Genomic DNA, 13,593 nt, shown 5'->3' with positions numbered 1-13,593 from the left:
GTTTAGAAATGCCAGCCTGTATTTAGACACATCATTCAGGCTCTCATCGGAGCAGCCTCAGCGCTGGATGGAGCATGGCCTCTTCCACAGTCCTTGTAAAAATGACTTGTATGAGGCTGCTTTTGTTGGGACAGAGAACAGTAAAAAATGAGGCATCCACTTGCAGTATAAAAATACATCCATAGCAAACAACTCGCTATGGATCAATACGATCCTTTAGGCAAGCGAAAACAACTATTATGGTAGGGCAGAGGGGGAAGGACATGCTCATCGTGGGGAAGGTGGGTGTTATATGAGATGCAATATATAAGCTGACGATAGTGGGGAAAGGTAGCTTATTGTTCAAAAACAAGCAAACAAAAAAGCCTAAAGGCTGTGCTTGTTCCTTCCCATTCCCTGTCCCACCGTATCTCTTTGCTGCATCGCACGTGATTCGGTACTGCTTTCATTAGGACTTGAAAATAAATTCCCATACAGAAAGTAGCATGCTGCTGTCATACCATTCAAATTGAGTTTTCTCATAAACTAACCTTCATTTTTTGCTATTTGGGAATACGTAATATGGGTGAGTGGAATTGCCATATAGTGGGTTTGCAATTGGTACCTCTTCCTATTCATGCTACACTATTGTGATACCAAATCTGTGACTAATTTCTATCTGATTGGTAAAGATTAAAGGTCAAAATCTTCAACAACTGGCATGTGGAATTAAAACATAGCGTTTTCATCCAACTAAGCACATAGGTTTCTAGGAAGCAGTAGTTACTCAGGCAAGTGTCCTTTTGATTGAAATGGGAATTTTGGTTGAGGGAAGTTCATAAAAGCCAATTCAGAGTCTTTGCAAATAAAATATGAACAGACGAAATAGCTCATAAATTCATAACGTGTTAAAATTTCACCTTGTACTTAGCACTCGTTGAATAGCTCGTTCTCCATCGGACTGTGTAGAAGCGAACCTCCGTAGTCTTTTGGTTCTTTGGGACAGAGTTGTCTGCCCAGATGACCCTCACTGCATCATGCGTAAGTGCAACAGCCTGGACACCTACTGGTGGGAGCATGGGGGTGGAGATATCTGGGACTGAGGTAGGGAAATCATCAAGCAAAGGATAAAAATCAACCTCTAATGGATCAATGGGGTCTGGGTCCATACATCACCAAATGAGCATTCCAAAATAAATGAATAGGTAAGTTCAACAGAAAAACAAAACAAAACAAACCAAAACACAAACAGCCACCAAGGGGCACACATCACAATGGGTTAAATGCATGGCATTAATGAGGAGGAGGAACATGAGGAGAACAGAAAGAAAGGCATTAATGCAAAATGAGAACGCACCAGCAACATTTCAGTTACATCACTATAACAAAACTAACCAGCGCTAAGCGCTATTTTTCATGGCTTGTTTAAATACTTCCAGGTATGCTGTGTTTTCTTCACATGAGATGAAGTTAATACACAGTGCCTCTCCTTAAAATGATTTACATTTTCTTAAGAAATTGAATCACTTAAATGATACATTATTGGAAACACCTACAAAGTGGAGAGTGTGTCATCTTCCAGTCTGATTTATAGACATGACATACTCTCACACGTGTAGGAGTTACCTACGCTTTTCTCTCTCGGCAGCCTCTTTCAGGCTCTGTTGTTGTTTAAGGCTCTTGAAAGGAACTTATTCCGCATCTGCTTAAACGTTTGTTAGGCAAAACAGAACAGAACAATTTCACTGCTGAAGTGAAGATCTTGCAGTTGTTGGTTTAACACTGTCGGCGTGTTAAATGTGCACATCCAGGCGTGGAGATGTGGATTATCTTCAGGCGGGCTTCTTCCTCGAGGAACAAGCACAGTTCCTCTCCCATGCGTCTGCGATGGGGTGGTCTCTGGGGAGCAAGACGCTGAGCACCATGCGCGTGGTGTGGCGGTGCACTATGCAATGTCAGAGGAAAATCACTGTCTCTTAATTATCGAGACAGTGGCACATTTCATTTCATTTCCAAAAGTTCAGATCTGAGTGGCGTGCTGGCACACCCAGTTAACTGTGGCCATGCTTCTCCTTCTGCTTCGTTGCAGAGGAGGTTTCTCTGAGTTGCGGTGGCGTGAGAGAGGAACCAGACGTTGGGTCAGCAGCAGATGACCGCTGTTACAGCCACGGGGAAAAAACCACCAGCCACCCATGTACAGAATTCTTCTCCTGATCAGCACTCGTCTCACCCCGATGACACCCACGCTCTTGGCTTCTCCAGGGCTCTACCTCTGCCCTTTGGGGCTGCACGGTGGTGGCACCCACGGGGGAACCAGAGACCATTTCTACTTGGTTTAAATACCTCTGTCCTTGTTGAAGCACCCAGTCAACTTATGGCCTATCTTTTAAAACTATACTTACCGACTCGTTATTTACCAGTTGTGATTCTTCTAAATACAATTTCAAAGTGCAGTGGGTAAAGTGCAGCAAAAGCACACCAAAAGGTTGCTTGTTCCCCCCCCCCCAAAATAATGTGCTAATTAATTAATCAAAGCATAAACAACTCTAATATTTCCTTACTGACAGTTGCTACAGTTTGTCTGCTCCATGTGCAGTTCCAGCTCCTGACACTCTTTGATCATGCCTGTTTTACGGTTTTGTAGTTCTTACTCAGAACTTCGGGAGGTCACAGCCTTCCGAAGGAAAACCAGAGGAGACAAGGACGTTTACAATGTATGATAAGCCACTAAGTTCAACCTGCTTCTTGTGTTGCTTCTTTCATCGAAAGCTGCTTTATAAGAAGTTTGAATATGAGTGTTGAAGGAAATAAAGCAAGCCGGTTGTTGTTGTAGTGATCCGAAACTCAAACACACGATCCGCACGGGGAGGAACGGGCAGCTGAATCTCTTTTTTGCCCCAGTCTGGTGAATCGAGCTTCTGCAAGTTGAAAGCTAACAGTTTTTTTTCCTGAACTGAAGTCTTCCAAAAGAATTGGCTGTAAACTTTGGAAGGTGAGCAATACCTGTTTCTGTTGGGGTTTTTTACAAAGTTATGATGGAAGTTGATGTGACTGGAGCTATTTTAGCAAATACTGCACGTCCTTTCTCTTTTTCTTTCCCATACTGAAAACTGAAGTCCTGCTGTTGGGGAGATTATGAAGGGAGGCTGGGTTTAGCAAAATAAATGGTCAGATTCGAGCAATCAAGATAATGCAGTTTCTGAAACACGTCACCACTGACCTGAGGAAGAGGGAAATGTCTATAATCCACCGGTGGCTGAAAATAGGTCCCTAAATACTGCCTCCATTTTCCACCAAAGTCTCATTTGCTATTATTTACGCGTGGACATCTGTCATTTGGAAATTGCAATCTCTTGACAGAAAATACTTCCTTGCTCTCTTTGGAGTCGTTTTGCGAATATTGCATGTTACGTAACTTCAGTTTGCACACCATACCACACAAGCAGACACCAAAGTATGTCTACGTATATGCCAAACGGACACACAAAGACACAGCTTTCGGTTTTCTTTGGTGCCCAGGGTGCGTTAGCTCATCCGCTGCTTGGGGAACGCAGTTCCTGTGCTGTCCTGCTTTGCTAAAAGCCTTTTTTGAGATGTTCCTCCACGAACGACCCAGGCCACCGGCTCCTTTCAGAGGCTGCATCCCGTGGGTGGGAGGTGGTGGGAAGCCCCGGGTACAGGCGTCTCTCAGCAATAAGAGAGAAGCACCGAGGTGGACTTCTCACAGATGATCATCGGGTCGGCTCACCAAAACAGAGCCCAAGCCTGAATTACCTTTTTCACACCTGGATATCGTTTTGTTTATGAGAGGTTATATACAGACATAAAATCAAACCCCACAGGCCAGCTGGGTAATTTTAAAATAGAATTGAAGGGAACAAAAACCATAAAAATAAATTATATATGGATCCTGAGGAAAACTCACTGGAAAAAGATTTTACAAGACACACACTCAGCAAGAATGACCTCTATAGTCTCCAGATAAGACGAAAGATTAATAATTTTGAGCCAGAAGTTCCCTGAAACTTTCTATATCTAATGTAGCTTGTTATGGTTGCCCTTGATTGTGTAATTAATCTCCTTTTTCTTATTTCTCCTTCTGACTTTCCAAGATTTCTCATGGGAATACTTCACAAAACCATACGCATAAAAGCTGTTTTCCCTTGTAGAGCCACAGAAGTGCCATTTGGTTGATTTATTCCTCGTGGTCCACCCACGCCAGCGTCAGTGATCGGGTTTGCTCTCAGTGACACAGCTCCCCTTCCAGGCAGCTCTGAACACCGTGGGTGAAACGCGAGAAAAAAACTTCGCCAAACGATGGTGTCACTCCAGAGGAAAAACACATTTTTTTTTTCTCAGTTCTGTTCTTTTAACCCCTCGTCAGTCCCACCCACACACCATGCGGCAGAGGAACCATGAGGCAGTCGGGAAGACAGGGCTACACAAGAATAATTCTGATTTTATAACTTTGCTAGCGTCCCAACAACGCATCCGTGAAAAACAGCTGCCTAAAAGCACCCTGCTCCATTACTGCTGGTAATCCCTTCTGCAAGCCTTATCCTGCCGGGAAGATCTTATCAGTATATTCCTTCACCTTTTGCAACCCCTCTACATGCTTCTGTAAACGTGCATGATGACGGTGTGTTTTTAACTAATTCATTTTAATTTAAACTGCTTTAAAAATGAAGAAAAAAATAATAATTTCATCTGGGCTTAATTCAGCAAAGTTATTCACCACTATTCTGCCCTGATCTTTAAATATTTAAATTGTTTGGGAGTCATGCTTCTCCCAAGCCAACCCGCACCAAAGAGCAAGCACTTGTGAGCATCCCATTAAATTTATACAGCCAATTTCTGGAAAAGGTAAATAATTCATTCTATCTGTGTAGTTACAATAAAGTGGAAAATGAAGCTGATTTATTCTAGCAGGGACCTGGAGGTTGCAGAGCTCTTTTCTTCCCTTGCCTTGACCAAAATGTTTTGCCTAATGCGCACCTTTGTAAGGCTAACGCTCACCGATGGGGAGCAGATCATGAACCAGCGTGTGCAACTCACCTGTCATCGACCTGGTGGTCGCACTTTCGTACAGGGGCACCCCTTCGCCTGCGTTGTTAAAGGCCTTTAAGGAAATCACGTAATGGGAACTTGGCTCTGCAGGAGAAAACAAATAAGGCAAAACAAAGCACACACTGTTAAAGTCAGATCTGGGATGCAGAACGGACGAGCGCTTTCCTGAAAACCAAGAAAAAAGAAAATGAAGTTAAGCAAACACCTGTGCAAAGTAAGCGATGAGCGCAACTGCTGCCCACCATTTTCGTTTCCCTTCCAAAGGCTTTATTTATCTCAATCTCCTGGCGCCATCTTCACCAACAGTGAGCTGAAGTTCTCCTTTAAATCACCTGCAGCTTTGCCTGCATAAGCAAGCTGGGACCAACTTTGCGCATCAGCCGTACCTCCCGACCCACCGCTCTGAGCCGAGGAAGCCTCAGAGGCGGTGCCACGTGCGGTGCTGTCCCGGGGATGACGTGGGAAGAGATGGTTGAGGGTCACCAGCGACGTGTTGCCTTGGGATCCTCAACCCGCGGCCGTGAACCGCAGGCAGCCAGCTCTCCCGCGCTGCTCGGGCAGAACTCGTGCTCCTGAACCCAGCCCGGACCAGTTCGTGCACCCCGGTAATCGCTCCTGAACGCGGAGCAAAAAGCCTCCCTTCCCTGATTTCTTGATGTCAGAATTGCATCTTGATGTCAGAGTAGCCATTTTACCACTTTTTACCTTACCGAGACCTGCTCACGCTATCTTGTAAATATGAAGGATGGGGAAGACAACAAATAACAGACGGGAATTAACTTCTGGGTGCACGGCCGTGCTGCGCTGGTTCGTGTGTCCTAGTTTACCACGGGGCTACTCTAAATATATCCCTAAATGAAACAAAGTGAAATGAGCACATCAGTTCCACGTTGGTTTTTGCTACTGTTTTCTGAGAAAAACAAGGCAATCCATTTTCCTGATGTTTTCCATGTGAATTGCTTCATCCACCCCCTCTCTCATATTTTTTTTTGAGCTGTTAATTCTATTTGTACAGAAGAAAATTGCAGCTGAATACATTGGGCGCTCTTACACCTGCCAAAGATGGAAACTGCCTCCTCAAAGTTCTTTACTGAAAAATAACAAATGTTTGTATGTGAGGAGGCATTTGTTAATGTGACATTGCAGAAGACGTGCTGCAGAATTACATATTTCATCTACATTAACACCAAACCAGCTCAGCATGATTAATACTATTACAGTGAATCTGAAATGAGTAAATAATCTTTAAGTACTTATTGCATATTGTTACTAATATCCTTTCCATCCACATATTTTGTACTTAGTTTTACGTCCAGAAGAAACAGTGACATATTTGTTTAATATTCAGGTGACTTCTGTGCTTCTATCGCAAAAGAGCTAAACTTTAAAAATTGCCAAATGAATGACTGATGCATTAATAACTCCCTGCACTAAGTATTGTACGGTTATTAATTCAGTTGGTACTCACTGTAATATCATTAGTCATAAGGAAATTATTTTGTATTCACAGAGATGTAGTATATATTTTCATATGATTTCCACTATATATTAGCATACTACTTGTAATTTCTAATTTAACTAAGTGTTGTAACTCTCCAGATTCCACACGAAGATTTATTTATTGAGACACGAAGTCATTATTTAGCTGAGAGTTTAATAATGTCACATTCAGTAGTTTCTGCAGAAGAAAAAGAAATTCATATGCACAGTCCAGACTCCATCTCTTCCTTCTCCCCATCTCCCAGCTGTTGTGCCTATTTAGGAGTTTTGAAAGACATCTGGCAGAGTGATGTAAGGGGTTAATGCAGACTTTGGGAAATGCAGGGAAGAATACCAGGAGATGAAGTTTTAGGACTTTGAGACGTACCAGGTATTTGCTACTACCAGCAGTGAACTCGGTGACTATATTGAAGAGGACATAGAGAGGCAGACAGTGGATTAATCTTATTGCTTTCTGTAAGTCAGGCACGTGGCTTAGTTTATAAGGGCTGTCCCTATAGTGACCGAAGAGACAAGCACCTCTGTAGAACAATGCAGCCCATGCTGAGAGAGGTATTTAAGAAATATAAGATGAATCGGCCTCTAAGGGTTGGTACATATCTCCACTGATTATGGCCAGAGCACAGATGTCTGGACTTCACTTGGCTGAAATTTTAAATAACGAGACATTAGTCAGAAAAGAATGTCACCCTGAACACTGATTTTTTAAATGTGAAAGATTACTCAAGAAACCTGATTCTAGAAATTACTGTCAAAACCCCCAAAACCCCATAGAACTGTCATGTCTAATCAAAATACATTGTGAATTCTCAATAATGAATAAGGAAAAGGAGTGATTTACTATTAATTTGATCATGAAAAATATACTCACAGAAACTGATAAATTAGGTGGAAAAATGTGGTAAGTTCATGAAAAATTTTTAAATGGAGACTATATAGCACATACTTCATTACAACTGCCCATATAGCACAATACATAGTCCATCATATTTTATAAATTGAACAGACTGACATATGTTTTATGTTTATAACTAGATTGGATAAGGTTACGTTTGCAAAAATGAGCTAAGATTGGGATGAGGATGCGATCTGTAGCTTTCTGTTAAAAACATGAAAAATTCAGGTGGTTAATTTGAGCTGCTGCTAACTGGAGCAATAAATAATTGCTTGAGTCTCCTCTTAGATAAGAGGGGAAAAGGCAATTTGGCACGGTACAGTGTTTGAACACAGTATTAGAGTTCAGTTTAGTCCAATACAATGAAAAAATGAAAAAGCATTAGTATTATCATGTGGCAGACAGTTGCTTTTTGAACTGCATTGTATATTAATAACACTTACGGGGTCATTCTGGTGCTCTTTTTGGTAAAATGCCACTCACTGGAGTGGGAGTTTAAATGACAAAAGCTTTTTAGTGTAAATCTACTAATAAGCGCAGCAGCTAATGGAACAGAAGGGTCGTTAGTGCTCCTGGCAGAAACAACGCAAATAAACAAAGAAACGGGGGCTTTAGAGATGACAATTGCAGTGCAGTTGCAAGAATTCAGAGGTAAATTCTGAATTTTTCTCCACCTATAACAACGGTGTTACCATTTGTATTTGCTATTCTGGAGCAGGAGGAGAGAATTCTATGCTTTTTTTCTGGCAGAAGAAATCTCTTCTTGCCTTTGAAGAAGCTGAGCAAAGAATTCAGCTTTAATTAGAGCATCAGCCAAGAATCCCCATGTCAGTGTTGGGGTGGAACATGCTCTGGAAATAAAGTTGTGTTCTGCAGTTCAACTTAAAAAAAGAAAAAGGACAAGAAGTTCAAACTAAGCAGGAACAAAATTGATTTCTTCTACTGACAGATGTTGTTACTGGAAAGAAAATAATCAACAAATAGCAACTCATTCAAGATACCACAGTTATTTTCTTCTTCAAGAGGGTAAAATTGTGACATCTCAACAGCCGTTACATGGGGTCTTTTGACAAATGTTGCTTTTCATGTATAATTTAATTTCCTCTTTAAACTATAAATATAAAATAAACGCTTGACAACAAGATGTGAACTCCAATCCAAGGAAAGCTCCTTGCCTTAAACTACAGTGTTGGAAAGAGGGTAGTGCACTCAGCTGATTTTCCAGATCAGCTCCTTTCTCTCTCAAATTAAAATTCATTCTCAAGTCCTCTTCTCATTTACCTGACACGAGGGACCTGCGGAGTGCTCTACAGATTGGTACCCTGGGAGAGACGAAGCTAAGATGGGGTCTCCTGATCATCATGAAAATGTTGTTCATCCCATGATACCACTCAGAGCTACTATCTTGCACTTAAAAACATCTGAATTTCTTCTAATGCAATGTAGCCAATAAAGTAACAATAAAGATAAGTTATTCGTTCAATAAACTTCCTCCTACACCTTTGTCAGTGCCTTTCCTGATCCTAACCAAACGTGAAGTAGCAGTTCATTGAGATTTGATCCCTTCTACTCTGCTTGAGCACCAGCGTGGATCTATGAGTACGATATAATAACGTGCCCACGCTGCCAGAGCTTGCTGAGGAGGAAAGCTGCCATCTTCTGCTTTCCCCCCCCCTCCATTACTAAGCTGTTTTTAACTGTAGGCTACAGAAGTCTACCCTTGGGATGGCAGGGACAGTCATAAGGTATCCATCATGAGGAGCTATGGCCTCCCCGTAGACAAAGTGAGAACAAAGATATCTTGTCAAAACAGATGGGGTCTCACGATATCCTGCAGTAAAAGGACAAGGCAGAAACTGCAGCAAGAGAAAGTCTTCTTAGTTATTAGGAAAAAGATAAATATGAGGGTTGTCAAGCACTGAGGCAGAGGTCCAGAGAGGTTGTGGAACACCCATCCGTGAAGGTGCACAGAAGTCAGCTGCAGATGATACTGGTGTGACCCAGAACTGGCTTCGAAGCTGGCCCTGCTTTGAACAAAGACTTGGACCATATGACTTGAGAGGTCCCTTCCAACCTAAGTAATTCTGTGATAATTAATACCTGCTCACATAAACATGATGAGAGCAGGAACCTGGCTTTGATGCCGAGCTGAGGAGGCAGTTCTAAGCCAGCTGCTGACATAGGACCGTGCTGTCCTCTCTGTTGCTCTCACTCTTTGCTTCACCAAAAGCATACTGACTCCACTTTATTAGCAACGAAAGGAGTGGAAACGCAAATGCTAGATTTTGTGGTAAGCAGAATAACTCCTCCAGAAAATGCCCTTTTAAGAGATAAAAGGTCTTCAAGAGAATTACGCCTATGCCCTGTGTGTCCTGCCAGTGCCACTGATGCTGAAAGACCCTCTAAAGGGCAGAAAAACAGTCATTCACAATTACCTCCAAAAGCAACCAGAGAACAGCCTCATTTACTCCTGTCCGGGTTTGTGAAAACATTGCACCTAGTAATCAATAGCCCCAGTATCAGTTCCTAGACCTAGTAACATTAGTTTATTGCTAGGAAAAGGTAATCTGTCTATAGGACAAATGTCAAATTGAATTATAAACTCTGCAGACAAGGGCTATCGAATTCTCAGAAAGCAGGAGAGAAAAGCACTTCCAACACCGCAGTCAGATGTAGGGTACTTCTTCTGTATCCCAGACCTTGTAGGTAGGGCTGTGGAACTGCCAGGGCTGGGGAACGCTCCCAGGAGAATGGAAACCACCCTGTACGCATTAAGGAGCCCAAAGCACAGTTTACAATAAAGTTTTCAACTAGTTTGTGTGTGCCACCACAAACAGGCCCAAAGCAGGTGGAGTTCCTGCTGGAGATCCTGCTGTGTGAGACAGCTCAGAGGGAATCGGGGGGGCTTCTCTGGAAATTCAGGAGGAATCTCCTCACAAGGGAGGGTGCCTGGGTCAGACCTTGGAGAAGACATTCTGCATTCAGCAGACTACTAAATAAATTTGTGCTCCGAGAGCTGCAGTGTCAGGGCCAGCCAGATCTCAAGGGATAATGCACTGTGCCACGTATGATATTAGAGCATCAGCAGTGTCTTGCCAGGGGGTCGGGAAGCCCGGGGTGATTTGGCCCCCTCTGTGCAGAAATTACCATCATCCCAAAAATAAAGGCGCCTTGACTCTCATTTTACAAGTATCCACCAGGCACCTAATGGCCAGCAGATTAAACCCCATTAAAAGAAACAGTAAGTGATGTATTCCACTTCTTGGACAACATACACTTCCCCTGGAAAGCAAAGCTTTGAAGCAGATTTTAGCACAATCTAGGGAAATTATATCCACATTTAAAAAAAAAAAACCTTTTAATCATATTAGCAAATTTAACTATAAATATTCCACTAGAATAGACTATCACGGTGAAATTCTCCAAATGAGTTTCTCCCATGTTGTCAGCTAGAGAAAAACAGTTTTGTTTTATTCCTTCTAGGCACTTTGTACATCAGCAACGGCTGCATTTCAGGGGTGGATGAGGAGATAATTTCTGTGATGTTATTTCATCGAATGTATCAGGTAATTTGGAAAGGAGTCACTATCAGAAAGGCTGAAATGGGTAATAAAGAGCTCATGATTGCTTTCAATAAAATAAGAGGCCTACCAGTGAATTATCCTTTCTCTAACACAACAGAATTAGCATATATTTACATCTTCTGGTAAACTGAACAATCCATAATAACAGAGAAAACTTTGTTCAATTAAGTTAAACTTACCAAATGCTGTAAAATTCAAGAATGCATTTTCCAAGGTTACAGAGGATGGGCCTAATATCTTCTTTGTGAATGGAAAGCACAAAATGTAAGTTTTGGAAATTCAGCACATTTTTTCCGTGCCAAAAGGTTTCATCCAGTGTTTAAACAAAGTCAGCTAAATAACGCGTTTTTTAAGCATCAGGAGTGCTAATATCTCCTGAAAATCAATTCCTTCTGTCTAGGATCCGGAAGAGTAATGCAGATTGCTGATTGAGGCATCCAAATCTGAAACTCCTGTCCTGGGAAAATTCCCGAGTGTTAAAGTCCTCTTTAGAAAAAGAACATTTGTTTTGAGAGTGAATATAGAGGACAGTGGAAACTTGACTTCACATCTTCAGTATGTCACAAACTCCTCAAGAAATGATGGACAAGTCACCGGTTTTGGTGTGTCTTCAGTCCCTATAGTATTAACTTTTTTTTTTCTATTTCCTTTAGTCTTTTACCTATAAGCTCTTTGAAGTAAAGTCTTACAATACGTTTCTACGTTAATTAGATAATGAAATCCCAATCTTACCTCGAACCTCTGGGCACTGCTGCAGCACAAATAGTAAAGATATGTTAATACGCGGACATGCTTAAAATATCTCCTAAAGTTAACCGAAAATTGTCCCTGAGGAGCACAGCTCTGCCCATCTGCTTCACAGAGATGCGAGGGACGAGGGGCAGAGGGGGTCCTACACGTCTACATTTCAAACGAAAACAACCTAACCTGTAATTTTTAATCCAGTCTCACCGTTGAATCTGTTACAACCGTGGTGGGCATGTCCTAGCTCTTTGGATGATAAACTAGGGCTCCAGTCACCTTCCAAAAATTTGGTTAGGTAGCAATACCCGGGGCTTTGCCTTACTCTGCTGCAGCGTGAGCTCCAGCAGTGTCCTTCAGCAGCTGGACCTCCTTGTCTTCTCACAGGCTTGGCAAGACATCTCTCGGCGAGTCATCCCGAGAAGCCAACACAGACCCACCCGGGAGCCCTGGTGCCTTCGGGCGGGCGCCCCACGCAAGGCAGGGAGGACGCGACCCTGCAGTGAACCGGCGAAGGTCACGGCACCGAAACAGGTTGCCGCAGCTGGCTGACAACGACGTGCCTCGCTCTTCTGGGGGTGTCTGTAGATTTATAGGTACTCAGGCTGACTCTGGAAACGTTTAACTTCTAAAACACTAGGGGAAGTGCTTAACGGAGCAAAGAGAATTTATAATGAGATTCTGTTAAGTGCTTTTATTTTAATGTAGTTCAGGAGATGAACAGCAAATCCATATTTACAGTTGTTTTTAAGATGTCATCTCATCATATATTATGCCTGCTTGCTGATTTCTCTTGTGAGCTATGTCCTGTGTGCATTATTACAAAGTGTGCAGGGCTTTTTTTTTAAGCAAAGGCTGTAATTTGAGCATGCTTAGAAATAGGTCTCGTCTCCTGCGGAGATGTGAACCTTTACAACTCCCGTGGTGCATTGCAAGCTCAGTGCACTCCGTGTCGGTAGGGATGCCAAACAACAAAAAAATCCCTATGCGTATTACATACATTTGTTACTGATGTTACAAATGCAGCCAAACTCAGGAAAAGTAAAATAGTGCAGCAGAAAGTGAAGTGTCAGACATATGGACAAATGAATAAAAAATGAATAGCCCTGACTCGAGATGCTTCCCGACATCAGAGGAAGCACCATTAACGTACCAGCAGGGTTAACTTGTTTGTGGGCAAGGTTTCTTCAGGCACTCGTACACAAAAAATAACAATGAAAGTTGCACCATGAGGAGAGGTTGTGTTTTCCCTTGCAAAAAGTAAGTCTTTCATCCAAGCAAATGCGCATAGCTCAGCCTGGGTCACTTAGCTGGTTTGGTCATGTCCATCCTTTTCCCTGAAAACTACGCCTTGCAACAAAGCTTCCTTTTTTTTTTTGGTTGATGAACGAATATAAAGAAAAAAATATCCTTGGCTATCTGTATTATTTAAATTATAATTTCGGATTAAGACTTATTCTTAGGCATTCTGTTCTTTACCAACGAAGAGGAGCAATATTCAGCTCTTCTGTTCCATCTGTTGTCAATAGATCCTAAACATTTTGTCAGGGAAGCCTGTTTAGCTATTTTTTACGGCTGTAGGATTGAGGCGTAAACAAACTAAAATGTCTTACGGAAAGTCAGCCAGAGTGAAGCATATGAGCGGATTCCTACACGTCGGTATTTGGGCAGGCTAAAATTCACTTTAACATGAGGACGCTTTTAAAGTCCACACAGTATCTGATTTGGGGGTGTTATGCAAGACCCGTTCGTAATGTAAATAACGTGTGGATCTCAAACTGACCCTTTGCTTGTGAGCAATTTCTCCATACTCTGTAAGCAAAGCAA

The 13,593-nt window shown here is 42.2% G+C and overlaps 1 protein-coding gene across 1 annotated transcript in view; it reads right to left on the bottom strand.

The window, feature by feature from the left end:
* LOC142075313 (netrin receptor DCC-like) overlaps nt 1-13,593 on the bottom strand; it is a 566,343-nt gene that overhangs the window by 66,935 nt on the left and 485,815 nt on the right. The window contains exons 16-17 of the mRNA XM_075136492.1: nt 5,035-5,130; nt 900-1,138 (exon numbers count right to left, since the gene is read on the bottom strand). Coding sequence (XP_074992593.1) covers nt 900-1,138; nt 5,035-5,130 — 335 coding nt within the window. The remainder of the gene's footprint in view (nt 1-899; nt 1,139-5,034; nt 5,131-13,593) is intronic.

Source organism: Calonectris borealis, chromosome Z (genome assembly GCF_964195595.1).
Source record: "Calonectris borealis chromosome Z, bCalBor7.hap1.2, whole genome shotgun sequence".
NCBI classification, from domain to species: domain Eukaryota; kingdom Metazoa; phylum Chordata; class Aves; order Procellariiformes; family Procellariidae; genus Calonectris; species Calonectris borealis.
This window is presented reverse-complemented; position numbering and strand designations above follow the sequence as displayed.